Consider the following 25,944-nt stretch of genomic DNA (forward strand, 5'->3'; position numbering starts at 1 on the left):
ACGTCCTGCAGGGGTGCCCAGAGCGCAGGTTGCTGTGACCCCCCTCGCCTTGCAAGAAGCCCCTTGGGTGCGCCAGCCCCCGGGGACCTTCCTCCGGCCAGCGCTCTCCTGCCCGGGTCAGCCACGCGCCTGCCGTGGTCCATCTGGCCAGTGTCCTTGGCTCTGGAGTGCTGGGCTCCCAGAAGCAGAACCGCAGTGACTTCTGTCCAGCTTGTGGTCTGACCTGAGGCTGCTTCCCCGGGGACTGTCCTTCCTGTCCTGCACCGGGAGGGTAGCGCCTAGCACATGCCACTCCTCACAGCCCGCGGGCCACGCTGACCCCAGACGCCTCCAGCCCCACAGAGCGCCGGACACGCTGCCTTTGGAATGACGCGTGACTCATGCTTCCTGTCAACAAAAACAAGCCCAAGCGAGGCCCAGGGGCCGTCCTTGGCCAAACAATTGTTGAAACTGAGCCGGAAGGGAAACCCGTTACCCAGGGGGCTTTGCAGGGGAAGGGGCAGGAGGAGAGGGGCCAGAACAGCCGGCCCAGGTGGGACCGAGACCCCCATGCACTCGCTCGCCACTTCTGTGCTCCGAACCTCGCGGGGTCCCTGCTGGCCCAGGGGAACCTCCATGCACCCTGGGCAGGCCTGTGCGTAGCTGGCTGGGACAGCCCTGGTGTCCTGGTGTCACCGTGGCGTGAGGAGCACGTGGGCTTTGGGGTCAGCCGGGCCTGGCTTCCTGGTTTTACGGCGTCGGGCGGGTTACTTAACCTGGAGGAATCTCGGTTTCCTCATCTGTAGGATGGGTGCAATGCCTGCCTGGAAGATTCCCGAGAGATTACAGGTGACATAAGGACAGTGCTGGAACGTAGGAGGCCCACAAGGATGGGGCAGTGAGCAGAAACGGGGTGTGACGTGCATGGAGGCAGAGGCGGGACCGCGGGGAGCCCCATGACCCCAAAGGGAAAACAGCAGGTGGAGAATTAGGTTCCTGTCCAGGCCCAGTCACAGCCGAAGCTTTGGCCCCACCAGGAAGACGCCGGATAACGGAGCTCGCGCAGTCACGGAGGCGCCATGGGTCTTTTTGTCCCTCCTGGGTCACCCGACCAGCACTGGAGAGGTCTTAGTTCCCAGATGAGCGTGTGGCAGCCCCGTGGGTGCCATTATAATAAACATCAGCTTCCCGAAGGCGGGGCCTGTGCCCGGCCTGCAGCACGGGCTCAGCAAGTCATCGCGAGACTGGGGAGTGAATGAATGAATGAATGAACAAATGAATGAAATCGCTGTTCATTCTCCAAATACCGTCAATATAGCTTTGTCCTCACTCCACCGAAAAAAAAGAAAACAAAGCCATGGCGACAGCTACAATCCTTTTCCACCTGCCACCTTCCCCTCCAGCGGCTGACGGAGGGGCAGCAGGACATGGGAGGGACCAGGTCCCTGTCACACACATGGCCTTGCCGAAGCCCATGTTCTAGGGGAAAGAAATCTCTTTTTAGTCTTTGGAGTTTCCTGAGGTCCCTGCGGGCTTTTTTTTTTAAACAGAAGGCTCGGTTGTTGCAGAACCTTTTTGCATGTTTTTGTTTCTTTTTAGTGGAAACCTCTATTTGGCAGCAGAACTAAAGTTTCCTCACAGGTTTTGGGTTACAGACAGAGTCTTGCTCCATCCCCGAGCGTCCTCTGGGAACACCGTTTTCTAAAGTTGTGACTGTGCAGAACTGGGCTTGCATAAGGCCACCAAGCCTGGATTCCAGAACTGAAAATTTCCTTTTAAAATTAGGTAGGGGCGTTTGGACCAGGAGTTTTATTTGGAGAGCCCAGTTCTTGCAAATGCAGCTGGTTCTCTTGGGATAGTCTCAAAAGCTTTCATGCGAAACTTCAGACATTTACTTTTTCACGGTGAGCCCCTACAGGGAGGCATCGCCGTGCATAGCGCTGTGATGAGAACTTTGGGAGACACAAGGACACTTTTTATTCCACTAGGCAAGCGGCCCTGTGGGTTAAATCTTCTCCAGGTGGTTTTCCCCGGGAGAAACATCCAAATCTGTGCTGTTGTGAAATTCTCCTTCACGTCTAATCACAATCTTCCCTGCTGATGTTTAAGACCATTTAGTTCTCACTGGAAAAGAACAAGTCCCTACCTTCTGCCTAATCTCTTTTCTGAATCGAAAGATCTTAATCTAAATGTTGGGAAGCATTTTCTTTCCCCGGCGAAAGCAGCACAATTCTCTAACCCAGCTCCTTCCTCCCCTCCCCGCTGGGGGGGGCGGTGGTGACGGGGGTGTTTGGGGCAGAGTTTGCAATCTCTGGCCAGGCTGACCTCTGAGTGGTAAGAACCTGCCATGTAGGCTGGGGTAGCCCGGGGGAAAGTTCTGGGGCTTGGAGCCCACTGGGGCCAGGGAACACAGCTGAGCCAGGCTGGCCGACGGGGCCTGTGGGTGGCAGGAAGTGAGTGTCCCTTGCCGTTTGGGCTCTCTCAAGTCTGCACGCGACTGGCATCACTAGAGCAGCCCTCCCCGCGTTCAGCATGGAATCCTACAGCATCAGTGCTGCTTTCTGGACAAAGACGCAAGCAAAGGAAAAAGCCCAAGTATGTCCGCAGGCTGGGTACAAACAAACACCAGCCCACCTGCAAAGCCCCTGCCCTGGTCTGCAGTGCGGGAGGGTGGGGGGGTCTGATGGGGCAGAGGCAGCCTGAGATCCGGATGTTTCCCCGGGGCTGGCCCTGACCTGGGGCCGCAGGGTCCCGTGGTGAGCGGGGCAGCTGCACGGTTTGCAGGGCTCGGTGCAAAATGAACACACAGGGTCCCTTGCTCAGAAACTATGGAGAATGTCAAGATCGTGACTGCAGAGCCCTAAACCAGGCTCGGGGCTCTCCTGAGAAGGGTCCCGTGGGGGCTGGGGGGCGGCGGTGAGATGAGATGTTCCACATGGGGGCCCCCGACCCAGGGCTTGGTTCTGTGGCCCCTGGATGTTCCCAGCACTCTGATGAATTTCTTTTCTTTTCTCTAGGTCCTGTCTGCCCAGGCAGATTCTGCCCGGCGGCTCCTTCCTACCTCCCGGCCTCTCCCATCAAGGTCTGTCTACTGGGGTCCCCGCCCCCAGCACTCGCCCGCCCTGGGAGCTCCTCTTTGGTGCAGCCGGAAGAGTGTGAGCCTTGGGACGGCTCAGACCCGGCGTCACGCTCTGAGTCACTAGCTATGTGGCCTTGGGAAGTTATCCAGAGTCTCAAAGTCTCAATCTTCTCTTCTATAAAATGGGCTATAAAAGTAGCTACTGTGCAACTTGCTATGGGGATTAAATGAGCTAATGAGATGCAGGGCAGGCACGTCATGTCAGCGTGCCACAGGAGGGCTCCAGACCAGAGTCCTTGGGGCATGCAGTGGCCACAGGTGAGACTGGCGAGGTTGGTGACTGTAGGAGGTGAGCTTCACCACGGGCCAGTCTCCAGAGGGTCACTCCCTGGCTGTTCAGCTCCTGCAGGTGTGCAGGGCAGCCCGGGTGGCTGTCCAAGAGGCCTCTGCCCACCTGTTCAGCCTCGGGATGCCCCCCTCCCTCAGCACTAAATGCCCAGCTCTCTTCCCTTCCTGGGTAGTTCTGCGCATGTTAGAAAGAAAAAGACATGAAGGAGGTGTTTAGGGGACTGTGTGTGGTTCCTCCAGTGATTGTTCCCATGTATTTGTTCTCTGGTTATAGAAACTCTGCCATCATTTCTGGGTCTATTTCAAGCCTTTCTCTTCCCTGCACTTAGGAAGGTGCCTGCCCCACCCAGCACCCAGCCTTGTCCGTGGTGGGAGGGACTCAAGGACGCTGCGCTTTCTTGCTTAGTCCAGATCCCTAGCTGAGAACCTGTTGCTATGGAAACCACTGCCAGGAAAGCAGGATGGTGGGGAGGCTGGCACATGGGTTGGGCTCAGACCTTTCTCAGAGGCAGTGTTTGGTTTTGTCTTATTTGGCTTTGTGTTTTGGTGGAGAAACACAACTGATATTTCCCACCACTTCTGTTCTCCACTCTCACCCCAAATGTGAGTTTGGATAATACATTTCTCCAGCGGGAACTGCTGGTCATTTTTAGTTACTGGCTCTGGGAGGCTTTGAACAGGCCCCTGGAATCTATGGAGATAAACAGGAGCCGGCGACTTAAAATTAGAAGCACGGGAGGCAGAGAGTGCTTTATATAGCCTGGGAGTGCAGGAGCCGAGCCCTGATTTACGAGGGGCCCAGGAAAAGCACTTGAGAGCCAAGGTCATATTTATAAATTCCTCCCCCCTGGATGGATGGATGGAATGCTGTTCGGAGCTGTAGGCAGTTAGGACCTTTTTGGGGGATGAGGGAAGGTTGCTTAAGTCCAGTTATTCAATGACTGAAGGGGGAGAGAAAAGTCACGTCAGCCCCGACACTTGCCAGAGCTTCCTTGGGCCCCACCTGGACAGGCGGGGATGAGATGCAAGTCCCAGCCAGGTTGGTGGCAGGGACTACGGAGACTCCCCCCCCATGGAGGGAGATTCTGCTTGTGTCCTTCCTGCAGAACTTAGGAACGTCCTACCTTGTGTTGCCCCTTCCTTTTGGCCGGTGGCCGGCATTCACGTGGGAGCCTCTGCCATGGCTCTGCTGCTTGCAGGCCCGGGGGCCGCTGCTCCCCGCCGTGTGGGTACCCTGTCCCAGCCACGGGACTCCCACTCCCACGTCTGCACCGGGTGCTGCCGACCACGCCCGACCCCCGAGGGTGGCGGGGGATTAGCTCGGCTAGCTCAGCCTGAAAGGCCTGTCCTCACTTCCGTGCCCCTGGCAGGAGGAGTCACAATTCCCCCTGCCTTGGGGCTAGTGCTCACCTGAGACCCCATCGTCCCCATCCCTCAGAAGTCCAGCCCCAGGGAGCCTCTCCTGAGCCCTCCCTGCACCCGTCTTGTCCTGGGGGCCGTGACGAGACTGGGAGTGTGCAGGGCGGCCTCGGCGTCAGAGCGGGAAGGGTCCCTAGTGGGGGCGGTAATCGCAGCTGTCACGTATCAGGCACCTGCTACGTGCCAGGTGTGCTAAGAACACTGTTCCCACGGAGGCAGAGGGGCCCGAGGGCCGCGTGCGAGCGGGCGGGGCACAGCCCGTGTGCAAACCCCACTCAGCTGTGGGGCCCAGGCTGACCCCTGGGGCTCCCCGTGTCTCAGTGTGCTCGTTTGCAAGACAAGGACGAGCAGGAGAGCAGCTGCCCCACAGGGTGGCAGTGAGTTTCCGTGCAGGCCGGGTGCCGGGACAGTGCCTGCCCAGGCGGGGCGGCACGAGGGCCCCTTGCTTACAGAGGGTCACAGCCGTGCAGCTCCAGGGCACATGCCCCTTGTTTTGCAAATGCGGAAACACAGGTGTTGTGGGGTAGCAGGAGAAAGGACCCACCCACCCCAAACACAGCTTCCTTTGGAACCACGGTGACCTCGGGCCAGGCCCCTGCGCCTCTGGGTGGGCTGATCGGGCCTGGGGCGTGGCGGGAGTGTGCAGGACTGCCCGTCCTCGGCTGCTGTCACGCCATGTGCCTGGGCGGTGAGCCTGTGGGAGGAACAGAGACATCAGAGTCGCTGCTCCACCCTGACCCACGCAGGCCTCCTAGGAGCTCTGTGCGGTTTCTAACCACTCTCCCTACCCGCTTATCCATTTTACTGGAAATAAATACTTCCAGACTTCTCTCTTTTTGCTGCACCCACCCATGCAGGAATTCGTTGCAGTTTCAAAAACACAGAACATGGGGATTCTGGCCTCGTTTCAACCCGGGATGGTTTCAGTCGGAACCAGACAAAAGGAAACGGTATCAGAACAGGAGCGTCTTGTTTATTCCCGGCCGCCCCCCTGGCCCGTTCACTCAAATCTCCCTCTGTCCGATGGAGGAACGCAGACATGTTACAACCGACCCCAGCTCCACTCCCGGCTTCAAACGATGAATCACACGGCTTGGCGAGGACAGAATGGAGCGAGCTCGGGCTGTACGAAAGGGGGGATGTTGCCCGGAGGCCTGAGCTCCATGGCCAAAGCCCCCGTCACCACCGCTCACCCAGGGTCCAGCTGTCACCTGCCTGCCTGGACCCAAAAGCAGGTGGAGGCTGCAGTCCCAGAGGCGGCGAGAATTCTGGTGTGGACCGAGGGCTGCAGCCCCGTGTCGGGGTGCTGGGTGCCCATAAGGGACCTGCCCAGGGGGCTCTGAGGTGTCATCCCGGTGGACACCTTTGGCCCGTTGTCCATGCAGAGGAAGGTCACCTCTGTTCCACTCCTGAGTGACGCAGGGTTACGGTGGGCAGGCGTGGGGTGTCCCGTGTCCTGGATGAGCAGGTGGGCGGGTCGGCAGAACAGACGAGCGGCGGGAAGCTCGGTTGCGTCACCCGAGCCGGAGAAGCCGCGGTGCCCGGGGCACCTGGGGGCGGGGGAGGAGGACACCGGAGGCCAGGGCTTCCCGCCGCAGGGGGAGACGGGCCCTGCAGCCAGGGGGGCAGCCCGGGCGCGGTGGGCGCCGGCTCACTTGGACACCAGCATGCGGAGGAACTCCTCGTAGTTCACCTGCCCGTCCCCGTCCGCGTCCGCGGCCCGGATCATCTCGTCCACCTCCTCGTCACTCAGCTTCTCCCCCAGCCGGGTCATCACGTGCCTCAGCTCGGCGGCGCTGATGTAGCCGTTGCCGTCCTTGTCGAACACGCGGAAGGCCTCGCGGATCTCCTGCTCGCTGTCCGTGTCCTTCATCTTCCTCGCCATCATGCCCAGGAACTCGGGGAAGTCGATGGTGCCGTCGCCGTCCCGGTCGATCTCACTCACCATGCCCCGGAGCTCGGCCTCCGTGGGGTTCTGGCCCAGGGACCTCATGACGGTGCCCAGCTCCCGCGTGGTGATGCTGCCGTCCCCGTCCTTGTCAAACAGGGAGAAGGCCTCCTTGAACTCGGCCACCTGCTCCTCGGTCAGCTGGTCGGTCATGCTGGAGGGTGCGGGTGGCACCGAGGCCACCGCCGGGGCCCACTCCCCGGGCGCGGGCAGCTCAGCCCTGCTCTGTGCTGGCAGGCGGGGATCGCGGCTGCCTGGCTGGCTTTCGGGCCCGGCTTGAACTGCTGGGGCTTAAGAAGCAGCGGAGTCCCCCCCCCTCGATCTGCCGCTGCCCCCGCCCTGCGGTTGCCCCAGCCTGGTCCTGTTTCGACAGGAGTCCAGGGAAGGAACCAGGCCGGCCGCTCCCCGGCTGACGGTGACACTCCCGTGCCAGGGGCGGCTGCCGGCTTTCCACGCTGACAACCGCAGAGCCGGCGGGAACCACTCTAATAAAAGCTTCACGCAGGGCGTGGTGAGCGACGTCTGGAGACGCCAATCCGGGGCTCTCCCTGCTCTGCCCTCCCCTCTCCCCTGCCCCCGTCTCCCACCTGCCCGTCCCCCACGGCTCACTCGGCAAGGTGACCGGCGTGGGGCTCTGTGGCAGGATGAGAACAGAAACCCTCGTTACTGACAGCGACGCCCTTTCCTCGTCTTTGTGCGCAGAGCCTCGGTGCCCCGACGGCTTCCGGAGCAGGAAGAAGGTTTCGCCTTCGGGTGGATGCAGAGTGTCTCCCTACCCTCAGACCAGGTGCAATGCAGAAGGATTTCCTCCAACCCACTCACTCACTCACACTTTCTCGGACATGTATTGAGCACCTACTGTGTGTGGCAATGCAGTGGGAACTGGCCGGACACCCCGGTCCTCCGTGGGTCACTAGCCGGACAGCTAGCTGGTGGGTAAACCGAGAGAGAAACCAAACAAGGTAATTAGAGGTTGTCGAGGTTCCCACGAATGTCTCCAAGGAGACGTGCTCACAGGGGCGGCGGGGAGTGTCGGTCAGCGGCCGCCTCTACGTGAGCACGGCTGTCACTGTGTGTGCGACAGCAGAGTCACTAATGACCCCCCAAGCCCCAGCGCGGTGCTCAGCGGACACGAGACTGCTAAGCATTTCTTCCCTCCTGCGTTCGTGCTCAGGAAATAACTTGGGGGCAGTTGCAGGAGGGACGTGGGCACGTGGGTGACACAGTGTCCCGGGAGCCCAGGGCTGGCTCCGTGGGGAAAGCCGTGGCCGGGACAGGCCTGCGGGGGACAAAGACTTCCAGCCACGAGGGATCCGCTCGCTCCTCCTGCCTCGGCAGGGGCCCGGGGAAGAGGCCGACAGGGACCCGCTGGTTTCTGGGTCACGGCTTTGTGGCTCAAACATCCTGCCTTTGCCTGGTGTGCTTTTCAAAAAGACGCACTGACAGGACCCGTGAGGATTTTAACCAGTTTGCTCAGCTCACCGTGACTCACACAGGCCTGTGTCCTGACAGGCCAGACGGCTGCTGCAACCCACTGGTTGGGAAACGGTGGCAGAGGGAACGGCTTCCAGTCCCCACTCACCTCTGTCCCTGCGCCTCGCGCCCCAAACTCGGTTCCTTCCAGAATTTGTGTTGTTTTTGGTCTCAGGACCCATTTAAACGTTTAAAACTTACTGAGGATTCCAAAGAGCTTGTGTTCATGCAGGAGGATCTATATATATATATATTAACATATCTACATATACAGACACTGTGTTTGAAATTAAAACTGAAAACTAAATACATTTTATGTAGTTATAACTTAGACATAGAAATAAACCCATTTCTTGTTCACATACACAAATTTTTATGATAAATAATTATGTTTTCCAAGACAAAGAATAGGGAGGAGAATGGCATTGAAAAAACAGTTCGGCAAATCTCTTTCACGCCCAGCTTTGCAGAAGCGGGTCTGCCCTGCGCTCAGCCCGCGGCGAGAGCCCGTGTTGGGGTCCACGGAGCTGCAGCTTCACACGGATACGCGGGTGGGAAAAGGGAGCATTTAAATGGCCTTTTTAGAAAGCGGTGGATGTTCTCTGATACATCAACATTTGACAAGTGGTCGTTTCTTAAAGTTCAGCTCATCACGATAGTCACCACGCAGGGGCTCGGGCGCAGGGTCCTCAGGAGAGGCTGAGGGACAAAGTGACACGTGCCAGCAGGTCTCGGGGCACGAGGCGCCTTCTTCTCCTGGAAAGAACCCGTGAAGAGGATCAGAAAGGCACGCCCGGCTCAACACCAGGTCTGGAGGTGAGGCCAACAGTCCGGCCAGCGCAGGTCCCGGGGGGCCCGGCGGAGGGAGGCTGGGGGGTTCAGGACACAGGCAGGAAGGTCTGGGGACGCTGGGTGCACTTCGCGTGACTGCGGGGTCACCTGGGAAACGTGCAGATAGAAGAATGAAGAAATAACTCCTAGGACCCTGCCCCCCCCAACCCCGGCCACTGCGTCTCTCAGGCTGTCCTCCCCTGTGGTCTGTGGCCCAGTGAGACTCCGGGGTGTGTGGTCCCAGCGTCACAAGTTCCTACGAGCGACTTTCCATCAGCTCCACCCCACGCGTCTTGCAGAGACGACCAGACGCGCCTGAATTTGCAGGGGGTGCACGGGCCGTGGTGCGGATCGGGGGTCTTTGCCTCTCACACTCCGATGTGCAGCAGCCGCGACACACATAGGCAGAGGGGGGCGTGATGAGATGTCGAGGACGCTGATCAAATGCGTATGGTGACAGCAACGGCCTCTGTGCTGTGCCCACGGTGTCAACCAGCTACTCCGGCCGCTTCCTGCTTCCCAAGGCCGGGCTGACCGGGTCACGCACACGCCTCGCTCTGTATTCCAGCTCACGGTGACCGTGGTCGGAACAGCCGCGTGTCAGGCATCCTCACTGCCAGCAGAGGGGCTTCTCAACAGATGGGGGGCTTTCCTGAGGGAACCCGGGGCCTGGGCCTCCCTTCTCGCCTTCCCACAAAGGCTGTTCCCGATCCGGCGTGTGACACAGCTCTTTGGAGGACTCTGGTCGGTCTTGTGTGAATCATCGAGATTCACGCAGGGCGGGGCCCTGGGCTGGGCTGGAGTTGAGTCCAGGGAGCTGATCACTGTTCTGGAACAATGACCTGGAACTGCTGTGGTTGGCCTAGCTGAGATCTGATAAATACCAAGACAGATTGTCCACGAGGAGGTCGGCGTGTGAGCCCGGCTTCCCGGAGTCTGCAGGGCCCCTGCCCGGGCGTGCTGGGGAGGGTAGTTCGAGCAAGGGATGGGGGTGACAAGGCCAAACTGGGGGCGAGTTGAGACTTTCGTCCTCGCGCCGGGCCCTGCAGTTCTCCCTGGGCAGCTGGTGCGTGAGGCTGGCCCAGGCCACCCTGCCGGTGTGACCTGCCATCCTGACACAGGGGTCCCGGCCTTGGGGGGCTCCCGGCCTCTGCGAGCACCTCGGTCGGCGCCTTCGCCTGGCCGCTGCTCAGTTTCTGAGAGCGAGTTTGATTCACTCGGATTAAAGGATCAGCCCCAACCAGAAGCACATTAGTAACAGGTCTCATGATAAAGCAGCCACATACGTGAAGATCTGTTCTTGGAGCCTCTCAGTTTCCTGGAAAAGATCAGAGCTTCCCCCGCAGCCCGCGTGAGCCGGCTCTTGCCCTCCTGCAGGGCGTGGTGGGCGCAGGGCTGGCCGGGGCTGGAGGGAGGAGCAGCCAGCTAGAGCAGGGAGCACTCGCCGGCCCTGGGAGCTGCTCCACTGGCTTCTCAAACTTGGTGCTTGACGTTTTGAGAAGAGTGACAACGGGCAAATGTCAGATGGGGTGATGTTCCCGAGAAGCGTGGGCCACCTGGCTCGGGGGTCCCGCAGAGACCACGGTTAGCACGTGAAATGCCGCAGAGGAACGCGGAGAAGACGAGACCTACCTGGACGGCAGCAGGGACCGGCGCCGGGAGGCTGCAGGGAAGGGCGTTGTCCTCCATGGGGACCCTCCTGTGACCCCCACTGAGATGCGTCCGGCAGGCGCCCGAAGGCAGCCGCGTTCTTGGAAACGAGAAGTTTGATGTGCACTTCAGACCCACAGAGGAAGTGAACTTCGTTTTGCAGAATGGATCTGGAGAAAAGAAAAAGAACTTTAAATGTCGGCAGGACTTTGTATTTCACCCATTCATTTATTCACTCACTCATTCACCCTTCCATCCATCGTTATTGCTCATCAAGTTAGTGTGCCCCGAGAGTCACTTTGCCCTAGCACCGTGCCCGGCTTGAAGACCTCCAGGTGGTTTCCACAGAGTCCCACTGTCACGGAGTCACAGGCTGTGTTTCCTGCCAGGCCTGGGACGCACCCGGGAGGCCTCTCCCCCGGACCTTCCCGCCCTTCTTTGCTCTCCTGGACCCTAAGTCCTCGTGCTGAGCTGAGTTCTTGGGAGAGACGGGGTTAAAGCTGGAACAGGTGTTTCCTCGAATAAGACACTAACCGATTAGCACCTGCGGGGTCTCCGTGTGGCCGAGCGGGGTGCTCCCGTGGGAAGCATGGCGTGTCTCCACCGTGGGCCCGCAGGGCAGCCCACTTGGGTTCCCTGTGCAGTCGGGCTGTGAGCAGTGGTGGCCTCACCTTTGCAGAGGGACAGCTCAGTGGGGGAAGACCCCGTGCCACCTTCACACCAGGTGGAAAGGAACCTGTATGGCAGGAAGGGGTCAGGCTTGGGATGAAGGGCCCCCCGGGCTGCCCAGCCACCCACCCCACCCACAACACCTGTCATTAGACAAAGGGACTTACAGGACTCTGGGTCCCGCATGGGTAGAGGACACCCCCAGGAAGGAATTTCAGATGCATCTTAGGGAAAGAAGTTTATAGTTTGAGGAAACAAATACAACATGACAGTCAATTCAGATACTTAGGCCTGGTTTAGAGGACTTGAGTCCTAAGAGCTTACTTGATGGAAAATGATCACAGCTTGGAACGTGCCGGAGAAAGGGGCTTGGGCCAGTGTACTTGGCAGGATTTATGGGCAATAAGCAGAATGAGAGTGTGTAAGGTGCCAAAGCCAAACATGTGTCCCTGCTGGTCCTGGGACAGTGACAGGGTCAAGCCGGTGTAGTGGGGGAGGGGAGGACGAGATAAACCCTGTCCAGGCAGAAGGTATCAGAACATAACCCGGGAGGACCCGGGAAGCAGAAACGCCTGGCTCTCCTTTCGAGATGCCAGGGAATGGTCAGACGCGCTAAACACACAAAAACCAGAGGAGAAAGCTCTGTAGGCAGAGGGAGGTGGAAGATCTTCAGGAATGAAATAACTATTTCCGCGTGTTTAACAGCGAACATTAAACACGAGGCTGAAGCAGCAGAAATGAGAAGAGGAGAAAAAGTCCAAGCTCAGGAAAAGAGATCTTCGACCCGGCGGTGGCTGGGCTATCCAGGGACAGCACAGACCCAGCCAGGACCAGAGGGTGCTGGTCACAGCATGTCCCCGAAGATAAGATAACGGTAGACTTACGTAAACACAGCTGATTACAGTGACATTGTTTCCAAGGATTTCATAGAAATGCCTCAAGGACCCTCTATGTACCCAGACGAGTGTATTTAGGTTTTTACACAGATGAGGAGCAGTTACGTGTGTTGTCAAAGCCCTGTGACCGGGAGGGGACAGCTGAGGCTGAGCCACCTCCTCCTGGCAGGTCCTGTGGTCTCAGCCCCACTCTCGTGTGCCCAGGATGATGATGGGACATTCCAGGCTGTGCTTCCGGGCTAGGCAGCCACGCGGCCCAGCCTTATCGGGTCTCTGGGGGCTGCAGGAGCAGGGTCTGGGCCACCTTCGGTGGCTCACGGAGAACGGCGAGGCTGTCAGGTGACAAGTGGGCACCGCGATGCCCTGGTTAAGAGCCTGGGCTCCGGAGTCAGGCAACCCTGGACTCACATTCCCGCCTCTTCGTGGACTAGTTTGGCCACATGACTAAGCCTTAACTGCTTCATCTGCAGAATAAGGATAAGTGGGGAGGAAAAATGAGGTCATGCCTGAGAGCCCTCAGCACAGCACCTGGCGCATGGGAAGGGTGTGTCCACGTCACCCGCCTCCCCAGGGCAGGGAGGCGGCGGTGGCTTCGCCGTGGTTCGGCCCAGTTTAGGCAACGGGGCGTTGCGGGCTGGCGTGGGCGGCTGAGTAAAGGCTGGAGCTGGTGCACTGACATTAGCACACCTGTGCCAAGGTCCCCAGAAACCCCATAACAGGTGGCGGGAACAGCAGGGCCTGTGTCACACAAGGCACAGTGTCGTGCTGTGACCAGGAGGCTTCAGGACGGGATGTCAACACACCAGAGTCATGAACTGTTATGAACTAGTCACTATGAACTAGTTAAAGCCAACATGAAGCTCCAGCAACCTCCCCAGAGGAGGAGGCAGGAAGGAGAAACAGCCCCCGTGCTGAGATACTTGCAGATGGACAGAGGGGATTACGGGAGGGGGAGGGAAGGGAAGCTACGGTGGCTCAGAGACGGCTCCGAGAGTCTCGTCCAGGGGAGCAGGAGACACAACCGATTACGGCAATGGGCGTCCACTCCCCTGGGCCAGCAGAAAGGCCCCCCCTTCCTAGAGTGTCGCAGCGTGAAGAGAACTGGGCGTGGAGCAGAATCTAGCGTAGGAAAGAAAGAAAAGGCCGATATTAGAGCCAGGAGGTGCGCGGTGAAGGGTATCTGGATTTGTGAGAGAGTGGTGTATGGCAGCTGGGGAAATGTTAGGGGTGGATAGAAATGGCAACTGTGTACATATCTCATAATTAAACGTGTATCCAACAGCAGGGAGCCCCCAGAAGAGACAGGAAGAAATACTTGTGGCAAAGGCGTAGTCTTTGGAAGTGGGGTGTTCAAGAATTCCAAGGCAGTGGCTTCAGTGCTGGGAGACGGCTGGGGTGGGCGGGGGGCAAGCGGGGGCCCAGGAGCCGCAGACGTCTGGTTGGGAACAGGAGACACGAGCGCATGGAGCCCACTGGGCGACCGGCACGTGCCAAGTGCCAAGTGAGTCACGGCGCCCCCGTGTTTGGATTCCAGCTTCATTCCCAGGGGCGGGCTCCTTCTCTTCGTGGCTCAGTTTCTCAGTCTCTGAAATGGGGTTAACCATGACTGCCCCCAAAACTGGCCTCAGGAATGGGAGGAAAGTGTCATTCACATATGAGCATCAAGGGTGTCCACGTGACATGAGGGCATGTTTACTGGGAAGACACACTTATCCTCAGCCCAGCCACTCACCGTCGGGAAATCCCACGACAAAACGAAGGGCTGGGGGTGTCCACAGACCCCGGCACGGAGCTCTGGGCACAGGCAGAGGCCGAGAGTCAAGTGACAGAGGAGGCCTGGACACGGGACCCCTCCCCGGGGTGTGCACATCCCTGCACCTGAGCCTCCGCCACCCAGGTGGGCGGGTCAGACCCGTGAGGCGCCTGGCGAAGAAGCGAGTTTTTTTTACTGTGTTTTCAGATATGTCTGTCTTTTCTTTGACAGCTTCTGGGTTTGTTTCTAGGATTATTTACATACGTTTCTATCTCACCTCTCCTTTTGCGCATTCGTCCGCTTGCGTTTATGGTTCAGATCTGAACTCCCTTGGAGCATGTTTGTACGTGTGCGTCACGGCAATTGCTGGGACTGCGAGGGAGGACGCCCTCCATGCACAGCGCTCGGCTCCCGGCAGTCCCCACGCTCACAGTGCTGTCCCCATGCCAGAAACGCATCAGCAGCCCCAGCACCACCCTCAGAACCATCGATGAAAGATGCCGATTTACAAGCTTGGTTCACTCCCTTTTATCCTGGCAACTCAGTTCTGCCTTAAGTTCTACCAATAATGGAAAAGCCGTGAAATCGTGCGTTTCTGAATTCAGAGAAGACCCGAGAGCTCAAAATAGCAAACCTGGTCTGCGGTGAGGGTCCTCATGCCTCGGCCAGGACGAAGCCGGGGGCACCTGGCAGGGAGTCGGTGCTGGCCGGTGGTGAGGGTGACAGGGACAACTCCGGCTCGCCAGGTGCTGAGCTGGTGCTTTCACCTCTCGGGGACCCTGAAGGCAGGTGTGGCCTCGTCTCCTCGGCAACAGAGCCGAAATGTCGAGGGACGGGAGCAGCTCGTCCAAGGCTGCAAAGGTGGCAAAACGTGGAAGCCAGGGCTGACCCCACAGTGACCCGACCACGTGCTGTCACCCCTATGGGGAAGGCGTGCAGTGTGCAGGGTGCCCGGGAAGGGGCCTGGAGCCGCAGCTGTGCGGCCAGCGCGGTGGCTCACTCCTAGCCCTCGCTGCCGGGGACGCCCCACGCAACTGAGCTCTGACAAGCTGCTACACACATGAACAGGAGGAAACCGTCCCACACTCCTGCGCCTGACACACACGCAGACGTGTGTGCACATACAGAGACACACACCTACACACATGCACGCACATGCAGCCACTGCACAAGGCAGTCCCACGACTGTACCTGTCCCCTCCTGCCCTCAGGGACCCGCGTGGCCCTGGCTGGAGAGGTGTCCGTCCTTCCTCCAGCGTCTGCAGAGGCCTTCACGCCTCTTCAACGAAGGGCACCCCTTCTCCAGGGCCAGCGTCACCCTCCCGAGGAAGAGGTGGCATTTCCGTGGGGGGCTCGGCTGGGGGGCGGGAGAGGGGCCGAGTCGGGGAGGAGGGGCCACCTCCAACACGCGAGCAGAAGGGCTCAGTCTCCCCCGAACCCGCTCGCGTCCCTCCTCCCTGCTGGCCACAGCCCCTCCGTCCTCGCCGGTGCCGGCTGTCCCCTCTCAGCCGACCTGAGCCCCCCGCTGGCTCCTTCCCCCACACGGCTGGGGGGCCGCCACGCAGGCCTGGACCCGGGGCCTTCTCCCCTGTTGTGGATCCACCTGTTTGCTTCTCACGTGTCCCCGGGGCTCCTCATGGGATGCAGGTGGGACCCCGGCCCGTCCGTCCTCACGCAGGAAGCGTCCCGGGCAGGAGGGAGGCACGTTGAGGTCTCTGCCACCCTCACGGCGGAGCCGGGCCGGGCTCTGCACCCGCTGCTGCGGCTCCACCAGCAGAGGACGACGGCTTGCACGAGTCCCCCGAGGGGTGACAGCATGTGCTATGTCATCCTCTTAAGTGACGCCTCGTTGGACCGTGGGGGGCCGTCTGTGGTGACGGTCACTCATGACGAGAGAACAACCCTCTGCCCAGGGCTGGGCCTGAGCGGCTCACGGCGCCTCACGAGGGGGAGGCCGAGGAAGGGTCAAGTTCCAAGCACGCTCTGGAAGGAGGGTAGCAGAGGAGGCGGGACTGTGAAGTCACAGGACCTCACTTCCCTGGGACTGAATCTCCTCATCTGGAAAATGCACGTCACATGTGTGCGGCCACCTTCCCGTCCCGCGATGAGAGCGCCTGACGCTGTTCCGGACGGAGGTGGCTGCTCTGCCTGGAACCGCGGCTGCGGGCGCGGACGTCGGAGCTCGGCCGGTGGGACTGACCTACGGCCTCGGGCCGACAAACCTAACTTCTCAGTTCAATCGAGAAAGGTCTCATCGCAAAATCCAGCATGAGCTCCCGCTTCGAGCAGATATTTTCCTGAGTGCTGGTTTACATCAAACACGAACCAGCTTGTTCCTGAACATGAAAGTTTGTCAGGGAATGACAACCCCTTCTGCTGGCTCTGTGCTTTGGGTTTTGACCCTCCGTACTCCGGTCAGACACGGGGGGCCTTATCATCCCACTTCACACGTGAAGCTGTTGAGACATAAGCTCAGTTGCCACATCAGGGGCAGAGCTGGAGCCAACAGCACGAGTCTCCTGCTGCTGTTGGCAAAGTGTTATTTAATAACCAGGGAAAATAATAAGGAAATAGCGAATGAGTGTTTGGATTTTAATCACAGGTCGTGCTAATGGGATGAGACAGAAAGGAAATTTCAAATATAGATTTAAATATTCAAGTATTGTTTAAAGCAATAAATATAGGAGCTGGGCTGAATCTAGTTATTAAAAACCTCACCCTTCCGGCGCTCCTACCCAGCAAGATGCTTTTCTGCTCTGGTCTCCTGGCTGGACTGACCTTCCCCACCCAGAACTGGTTGTCGGTGTCATTGAGAAACCGATTGCTCAATGTTTATTGAGGTCTCAGTACTATTCCAGCTCAGAGGGGAGACAGCAGCCCCTCTCTGAGCACCGCTGTGGCACGAGCCAGACAACTGATGCACCCCCCACCCCGTGTCTCTCTCTGCGTCTGGTTCTCCGGTCCGGGGTGGGCTGCGGTGCAGCGTGGGGAGGGCTTTGTGTGGCTGCACTTTGGGAAGGGGGCTGAACTGGAGGGAGGTGGAATTTCCAAACCGTCTCAGGAGGAGAGTGAAGGCGTTTGTTCCTCACGTCCGGGCAGGGGTTGGGGGCGCGAACCAGAATCTCCAGGGATCAGAAGGGACTTGCTCGATGAAGTCGCTGTGGGGACTCCAAGGCAAAGGTGCCCTCACAAGCTGGGCCCCACCCCTGGAAGGACCCGGGCATGGTACCCGAGGGCTGAGCTCTCGGTCCACACCCTGCTTGCTGCCCAGGGCGGGGGGCCGGGGGGCCGGGTGGGTTCCCTTCCAGATGACAGATCAGACCGAGGCCCCAGGGAGGTCCCCAGATGCGTTTCTGCGCTTAGGGCTGAGGCTTAGCAAGACCCCCAGCTGGGCCAAGTGCTGCATCCTCCTGCGCCTCGGCACTGTCGGGGCTGGCCCGTGCCCGGCACCAGGACCACCCCAGTCTCGCGCCAGCAAGACCCCAGCCATGGCGGTTTGACCACCGTGAATGGAGCACCTGCTGCGTACCTTCCGGGCGTCTGCCAGGAGAAGCTTGGGCCGGCAACGGAACGCAGCGGCAGGAACCCCGAGCGGCAGGGGGAGGCTTCTAGGGACACAAAGCTCTTCCCTCCCCTCTGAAACCGCACCTCATATGTTCATTTAATAAACAAAGTCTCCGCACCAGCTGTGGTTCTGAATGCACTGCCCCTGCCTGCCCCTCCTGGCCCCTTGCTTTCTGGAAGGTAAGGGGGGCAGTCCATCCTCCGTCTCTAGACTCCGGATGGGAATTTGATGGAACCCAAGGCTGCAACCTGGCAGAATCGATGGTACCACCCACCCCCTGCCACCAGCCCCAGCCGCAGGGACAGAGCTGGGCAACAGCCTAGAGAGAGAACAGAAGCAGCAGGCACGGCCCCCTCCTCCTGGCCTCCTCTACCCACCCAGCCCCAGTCTCCGTGAAGGTGGCACCTGGGCAGGAGGTCCTGCAGTGGGTGGTCTGCAGGGGACACTGTCCATCCCTGGATGGGACGTCCTGGAGTGGGTGGCTGCTGTCAGGGCCAGGAGGGGCTGCCGGCTGCAAGCCCATCGCCCCGCCATGCTGCTTCCTGCAGACTCCCGGGCCCTCCCCCTCCAATTCCTGCATTTCTTGTCTGCAGCTGGTCTGTCCCTCCCTGGGAGGAGGCTGTTGCCCGAGGACATGGGGAGGGTGGGGAGCCTTCCTCCTCCCACTGCTCCTGTGCAGAAAAGGACAGGCTCCCCTGCCTGCAGCTGTGCCCGCCACAGATGCCCTGGGAGCCGCAGGTGGACGGACGCAGCATGGCGGAGTCGCTGTCTGAGGAGCAGGTGGCCGAGTTCAAGGAGGTTTTCAAGCGGGTCGACAAGGACGGGGATGGCAAAATCGACGCCAAGGAGCTGGGCGAGGCGATGCAGGCCCTGGGCAAGGACCTGTCGGAGGAGGATCTGAAGGGCTTCATCAAGAGCGTGGACAGCGACGGCGACGGGGCCATCAGCTTCCCCGAGTTCCTGGCAGCGCTGGGCGAGAGGGCGAAGGGCTTGGGCAGCGAGCAGGACCTGCGGGCCGCCTTCCGCGCCTTCGACCTGGACGGGGACGGCCACATCAGCGTGGACGAGCTCCGGCAGGCCATGGCGCAGCTGGGGCTGCAGCTGTCGCAGGAGGAGCTGGACGCCCTGGTCAGCGAGGCCGACGTGAACCAGGACGGGCAGGTGGACTTCGAGGAGTTCGCGCGCGTCCTCAGCCAGAAGTGAGGCACGTCCGCGCCGTCGGGCCGCGCACACCTGGGCGGGGCGGCCCGGCCTGTCTCCCTCCCGTGACACTGTCCGAATAAAGGGACTGCGCAGTCCATCCGTGTCACGTTCACTGCGGGGGGACCCCGGGGCCCCGCGGAGCATCCAGGGCTCCTCTCCCGGCCTGAGGGGTCTCCGTGACGCCAGGACAGGAGCCCTGGGGCGCCGCAGGGCAGGCGGGGGCGGGGGGGGGGGGGGCTGCGGCTCTGAATCTGGCCCTGCCTGGCTGCGGGTGGGGACCCTGGACAGACGGGAGCATGACCCCTCTGCACCTCGCAGCCGGCCACCCCTCCGCCTCCAACACAACAGTGGGCCCGTGTGTCTGTCCTGCATCCCAGCTGCAGCTCTTGGGGACAGAGCCTGTCTGTGGGGTGGCGGAGGGCACGGGGGTGGGGCTGCTACAGAGCTGGCAGGAGAGCGGAGGGGGCATTTCCTCTGCTGCCCCGGGACCCGCACCCGAGCTGTTGCTGTCCAGACCCCGCCGGCCGGCCGTGGCTGACGGGCACCCGAGGCTGGGGGAGGGGCGCGCCCTGGGTGCTGCTGGGCAGCGGCAGGAGGATGGAGAAGGGCCCGAGGGTGGCAGGGCCGCCCCTCCCGCCCCGATGTGGGCAGAGCCTCCCTGAGCCTGGGTTTGTGTCAGAAATCAGAGCGAGCTGGGCCCGCAGCTCTGTGTCCCCAGGGCCCCCTCTGTCCTGGTTCTCAGATGGTCAGACCCACCTCTGCACATTGCAGATGGGGAAACTGAGGCCCAGTGTGGTTACAGGGCAAACTCTACCCCCATGTCAGGTTGAAATTGGGAAGCAGGGGAAGGTGGGGGCACCTGCACTGGGCGTTGGGACGTTAGTGATGTCCCAGCCCGGGCAGAGGCTGGCTGCGTGCCTGGGGGCCGCCTCTGAGAGGGAAACGGGGTTTTCTTTTGTTTCTGTCTGACTGAGATTTCAGCTCAAACCATCAGTGATGGCCAGCCTTGTCCGGTTCTCACCTCATGGTGGGAGGGAAACGGAACCCCCTCAGCTAGCTGGTGTTCTGGCCCCCCTGCCATGGCACCCCCCCCCCCACCGTGGGCCCCCCTGCCGTGGCGAGTGCCGGGGCCCGGCCACTTTATCCCGACTTGAGCACAGAGCCTGCAGAGCCCAGGCCACCCAGGCAGGGCTGCTGGGCCTGTGAAGTTTTTCTTTTATCCCCGGTGGACAATTTCAGGGACACTCCAGTCTCTGAGGTCCTCGCTCCCAGCTACCTTGTTCCTCCCACCCTGTCCTCAGGGCCTGGCCCAGCGCCCGAGGCTGGAGCTGGGGTGTGGAGGAGAGAGAGAGGCAGAGAGAGACAGAGACAGAGAGAGACAGAGACAGAGAGAGAGAGAGGCAGAGAGAGATGGAGGAGAGAGAGAGACAGACAGACAGAGAGAGACAGAAAGACAGAGACAGGTGGGGGCTCCCCCCCCCCCGCAGGGCTCTGGAGGGAGGAGACAGAGGAGGTGGGAGGGGAGGGGCAGAGGCAGCCTGGCCCTGACCCCAGATCGGAGCAGGGGACAGGCAGCAAACCGTCCCCCGTCTCCAGCTGGGGGTTCCCTCCAGAAAGCCCGTCCTCAGGGACACGGGTCACAGAGGTCTGAGTTTCTAAGTCATGATTCTTCAACACAGAGCTGCTCCAAGAGGAAGTGCTCCAAGAGGAAATAAAAACCAAAGAAGAATAAAGGCTTTGTGGTCGATGTCTAACCTGCGGGACCGCGCCCTCCCCTTTTCAGTGCGGAGTGTCCTTTCTCGTAGGAAGCTGCTGTGATCGCAGATGGTTTTTGTCTTCTGGGGTTTTTTTCTCCTTCACTTTCTTATTCTGCAAAATAGAGTCCTGCATGTCCCCTCAAAATTTCTTTTGAAATGTTTGTGATCCGTCCACTAGGTTTGAATGTCTGAGAACTACTTGAATCCACAAAATTAATTAAAAAAAAATACATGACCTGGAAGAAATATGCAGTTCTTATCATGGGAATCTTAACCCCAAATTCAGGACTGACGTCTCCTCTTGGAGCGGGAGGGGAGGCACAGAGGGGCCACCAGGGTGGCTGTTTTGTTTCTTCAGCGGGGACACTCACCATTTCATTCTGTGTGTCTAAAATATTTCATACTGAAAGAAAACAAACGCACGTGATAGACTAGAAGTTGCAGAGGGGCACGTGGGAGAACGTGGCCCTGCCCACAAGGCCCCGCCCAGGGCAGCAGGGCGGGGCTTTTGCTGCTGTCCCTCCGTCCCTCCGTGCGGGTTGACCGACATGGGAGGAAGGGCCTGGGCTCCCCACGGAGCCAGTAAGACACCTGACTGTCCCAGTTTCTACAGGTGAGGGCGGGACAGAACCTGGAGGAGCAGAAGAAAAACAAAAATAATGGCATTTCTGCGGCAGCGTTAACCCGAGACAGGGAGACAGGGTCATCGCACACGTGGGGACACGTCCTACTGGTTAGATCTAGGCTCTCACTTGCCACGTGGCCTGAGGCCCCATCTTTGGAAGAAAACACACTGGGATAAGTTCCTGGGTCCCCAAAACACCTGCCGTCCTATGATGGGACCTCGAGGCCGTCTTCCATCCCATAAATTCTTCCCAGTAACTTAGGAAAGAATTGGCCCAACGTGTTAGGGGGCAGGGAGAGAAAGCGGCTGAGGATGGGGGTGACATGCCGTCGGGGAGCAGCCGGGAGACCAGGACGCCTGGGGAGGAGCGAGGCAGCCCCACTGTGAGTGACAGCTCGCGGCTGCTCAGCCATCCGAGGTGCCCGGGCCTGGGGGGCCCCTGGGACGGGGGTGGGCAGGCGGGATGAGCTGCTCACCCAGCTCCACCCAGCGGGCATGAGGGGCGTCCAGGCACTAAAAACCCAGCCAGAGACCAACATGTGGATGCAGAGAGAAGTGGGGAGTCGGGCCCCCAGCCAGACCTCGGCTGATCCACTCTTCTCTCAGGGGACCCTTCACTGGGGGGCAGAGGGAGGGGTGGGGGGAGAGGGGCCGGGGGGAATCTGCCCTCAGCCCTGCATCCCTCCTTCCCCCCGGAGCCTTTCCTGCAGGGAAGGTGCCCTCTGACCCTGAGCGCTGTGCGCATTCCTCACTGACCCTGTTCACACTCCAGGTACCAGCGGTTTCTGGATGTTTCTTCTCCCCAACGACCGAAGACCGGAGCCCTTCGGGGCTGCCCTGCATTTCCCCAATTGCTGTGCCCCAGGCCGGGCAGGAGGTGCACAGAGCTTGCTGGGGGGGGGTCTCCCCAACCCCAGGCTGCCTGCCTCCCGCCAAGACCAGGAACCTGTGGATGCAGGAAGGCTGTGCTCCTGCCATCCCTGGAACTCGCCGGAATGTGCTGGGCCTCCTAGGAGCACCTGTAGCCGCCCATTTCCCTCTTAGCTTTCCCAGCACCTGCTGCCCGTGCTCTCCCCACCGGGGCGTCTGCGCCCAGCCCGCCCTGCCCTCCTGGCAGCTCCCCCAGCAATCCATCCAGCTGAGCCTGCCGGCCGGCCGACCCCCACCTCCCCTGGCCCTGGGTGGGGCAGGGTCCCTGCCAGTCCTGCCCCGGGCCGTGCGGGAGGGGTGCAGAGCGGGCGTTGGGCTGTGCCGTGAGTCAGGCTCACTCACGCCCACTGAGAGCCACTGGTTTGCCCCGAGGCTCCCTGTGGATCCCAGCACCTTAGTTCCATCTCCCCCGTGGGACTGGGAGGGCCTCGGACTGAGTCGGGGTCCTGGACTTCCTGGCTGAGCCCACCCAGGCGGCTACTGGTGACCGCCCAGCTCTGGTCCTGCTTGGGGAGAGGCCATGAGGGTGGGGGGGGCAGCACAGGGGAGAGGTGGCCCCTTGAGCCGCCTGCACCTGCAGAGCTCACCAGCCCCAGGCCAAGCCCCGGGCCTCCTGCTGGGCCACCCTCTCTTTGTGCCTAGACTGGTATCGAAGCAGCACCCAGTGCCCAGGGGCGGCCATTGCACAGACTAGGGCAAGTGGGAGTGAGGGGTCAGGGGCCCCAGTGGTCAGGCCAGGCCTCAAGGCCCTGTGAGTGGGGACCCAGGACTTCCGGGTTCCAGGCCTGAGGTTTGGGGCGTGCTCTGCTGGGGGCTTCAGGTCAGCCGCCTCCGCATCTGGGCTCAGCCTCGCCTGCATAAGGTGGGGAGAAGGAGTTCCCTGGAAGGAAAACATCTCACGGCCGTCAGCAGGAAGGGACTTAGCAATCGTGGGTCCAATATGCTCTCATTTTATAGCCGAGACTAAGGCCCAGAGGGGGCGAGATGTGTGCAAAATTGCACAGCATTTAGCGTCTGTCGAGGCCTCTCCCAGCTCTTCTCAGCATGCCGGAGCGTGAGCCCCTGCCCTGCCCTTCTCAGTGTGAGGCTCGGGACAGAGCCTGGGGGCTGCAGGGACCCCCAGGGTTGGGAGGCAGAGGAGAAGGAAGCTGGGGTTACGGGGCCCCCAGCCCGGACTTACTGGCGAGATCCGTCTTCGGCAACTCAGCCGGTTCCCAGAGATCCCAGAGAGCTGTGCACCGTTTCCTCCTGGTGCTTTTTTTGACAGAGAGATGTTGTCCTGGTTCTCTGGCTCCTTGCTTGGGGGGATCGCAAGCCGGGCCGGTGCCACGGGGTGGACACAGACTGAGGCACTTGCACTCGAGCAGCTTCCATCGTGGGAGAGAGGGAAGAAAGAAGGAGGCCACCCAAAGTGAAGGAAGATACGTTCCTGAGAGAGGAACCACCAGTCTCCGCGGTGGAGAAAGGCGTTAAGGGCACCCAGGTGGTTCCCTCTTATTAGCCTGGTCCGGGGGCGGGTGCTTACACGGGTGTGGGATGTCACCAGGTGATTGATATACGTGATTGTCAGGTGTCCAGCATTTTCCTGCAGTCCCCTCCCCTGACGGGTCCCGGCGTCTGTGCCCCTAGGAGCCGCCCGCCTGGCCTGCGTCTGCCACCTGCAGACCTGACCCCTGCCTGACACTCCTGCGGACAGAGACGATCTGGCTAATTTTTTTCTGATTTTTAAAGTTATGCGAGTTCATCGAAGAAGAAGTTGGTAGAATAAGTGGAGGAGATCAGAGCGTGGCTCCCCCAAAGTGGCCACGGTGGCATGAGGTTGTTTTGAGCCACCGAGAAGCAGCAGACGGCGGCCCCCTTCCTCTCCCACGCCAGGAGGAGGACGACCCTACTCCGCTGAGATAACCTTCTCGCCCATCAGTTCCTCCTGCGCTGTGACCCGCCCACAACTCACCGCCCCAGCTGCCCTTCGTCTTGTCACTTCCCCTCAATTTATCACCCTTTGTCAAAGCGGTATATAGGTTTGCAAGCCCGGCCCCCTCTCTGTGTTTTTGCCTCTTTCCTGTGAAGCTCCTGTGTGCTTGTGAACTAGACCTTGTCTCCTGTTAATCAGCCTTTGGTCAGTTCAGTCCACAGACGCCAGGTCCCCAGCCGAGAGGGTGCGGGGACAGGAAAAGTTTTCCTCTCCTGCCCGAGCACAGACAGCAAGATAAAATGCAGAAAGTAGCAACCTCGCGCGGTTTTCCACTCCAAGACCGTGTGTAAATATCTGGGAACACACCCTGCCTTTTTTATTTTTTCCTTTTCTAGCCATTCACAAATGTCCGTTCCTATGTATTAATCGCTTTTCTCCCCAGAAGTGGCATCGTACAGATGACTCCGTCACCTGCTTTTTCTAATTCAAGTTATATTGTGGGCATCGTTCCTTTTAAAAATAACGGACATTCACATCCTCGCTTTCAGTGGCTGCTTAATAGTCCACTCGATGGTTGTGTCCCATCCGGCGCCCTCAGAATGAGGCAGAGTGGAATTTATTTACATCCTAGATCTGCCACTTGTTATCTGGGCGGCCCCGAGCAAATCTCGGAACCTCTCTGGGTCCCAGTTTTCCTGCAGGTGTTTCTGACAAACCCCCAGTCGCAGACACGGCCTTGCTGTGAGGCTGGAAAGGGGGTGTGGTGAAGGCCCGAGTTCTGGGGTTCTGTCCCTATCAGAACGCCCCTCGTTTCCTGGGAATTTAGCTGGAATCCCAGAGCCCAGGCCCGCTCCAGCCCGGAGGCCCAGCGGGCAGCAGGGAGGCCGGTGCCCACGCCGGGCAGCTGGCGCGGCAGGGCCGGGCGTGTCCCCCTGCAGGGAGGGCCGTGGTGGGGAGCCCTGTGCTAGGCAGAGGTGCGGGGAGCGGCCAGTCGGAGAGAAGCCCCCCGCCCAGGCCACCCCCATCCTTAGGACCCGCTGAAGCCCCCAGAGGGCCCAGGGAGGGGGGAGGTCTGCCGGGCGGACAGGATACTGGGGAGGGAGGTTCGAGGCCAGCCGTTTGTCACTGACGAGCCCATTCCTGAGAAGGCCTTGGAAGGCCCATAGGGCAGTAAGAAAGCCGTAGCAACGTCTCTGTCTTCACTGCCCCAGGGGACCGGAAAAGGGAGTCCGAGGATCTGCGAGAGGAAGTGACTCACTTCAGTCTCGGGGCGAGGTCCCCAAAAGGACCTGGCACGGAATTCAAGGGCTCAGGAGGGCACCCTCTCCCCAGCCCCCGCGGTGCTCGAGGGGCCCCCGGGACCGGCCCTGGGTGGGGTCTGGGGGAGGGGGCCGGCCGGGACCACGCTGCAGAGCGTCTTCTGGAAGCTGCCGTCCTGAGTTACACCTGCCACCTCCAGACACGCACAGACGTGGCTTCAGCCCTGGCTCTGAGTGGCGTGAAGACCTTCCGGGTCAGCGAGCAGGCTGACCCCACCCCTGGGTTCACGCGGCCGCCCCGTCTCGGTCCGGGACGCTGAGGGGAACAGAGAGTGTGCGAGGCTCGTCCCCGGAGGCAAAGCACTTCTGGTCATTCAGGGAAACCCGATTCTCCGAAAGCCACTTCTCTGAAAATCAACTTGCGAAAAGGCCAGTTCCACAAATGGCCCATTGGGTACATTTCCAATGTACCAAAAAATTATTTAAAAGAAACAGAGATCACAGAAATTATATTGCATGCGCTATTTTAACAGTTGTTGGGTATTTTATTGAAGTTTTATTTGTCCAGTTAAAGTTTTCCCTTTAGTTTTATTTGAGCCTCGTGAGTTATTTAAGTTGCAGTCGGTTCACCTGACCATTGCGCCA

The 25,944-nt window shown here is 60.1% G+C and overlaps 2 protein-coding genes across 2 annotated transcripts; one reads left to right on the top strand and one right to left on the bottom strand.

Moving 5' to 3' along the window:
- Window positions 1-6,439: 6,439 nt before the first annotated feature.
- On the bottom strand, window positions 6,440-7,047 carry CALML3 (calmodulin like 3). Its single transcript, XM_045529700.1, has one exon. It carries the CDS (start codon window positions 6,924-6,926, stop codon window positions 6,477-6,479), a length of 450 nt encoding a protein of 149 aa, XP_045385656.1. The 5' UTR covers window positions 6,927-7,047; the 3' UTR covers window positions 6,440-6,476.
- Window positions 7,048-18,363: 11,316 nt separating this feature from the next.
- Window positions 18,364-18,813, top strand: CALML5 (calmodulin like 5). The gene has a single exon (XM_045529701.1). It carries the CDS (start codon window positions 18,364-18,366, stop codon window positions 18,811-18,813), a length of 450 nt encoding a protein of 149 aa, XP_045385657.1.
- The last annotated feature ends 7,131 nt before the right edge of the window (window positions 18,814-25,944 follow it).

Source organism: Lemur catta, chromosome 18 (genome assembly GCF_020740605.2).
Source record: "Lemur catta isolate mLemCat1 chromosome 18, mLemCat1.pri, whole genome shotgun sequence".
In the NCBI taxonomy this organism is placed as follows: domain Eukaryota; kingdom Metazoa; phylum Chordata; class Mammalia; order Primates; family Lemuridae; genus Lemur; species Lemur catta.

Coding starts and splice junctions, on each gene's coding strand:
- CALML3 (XM_045529700.1), bottom strand. CDS start 6,926: ATGACCGACCAGCTGACCGAGGAGCAGGTGGCCGAGTTCAAGGAGGCC.
- CALML5 (XM_045529701.1), top strand. CDS start 18,364: ATGGCGGAGTCGCTGTCTGAGGAGCAGGTGGCCGAGTTCAAGGAGGTT.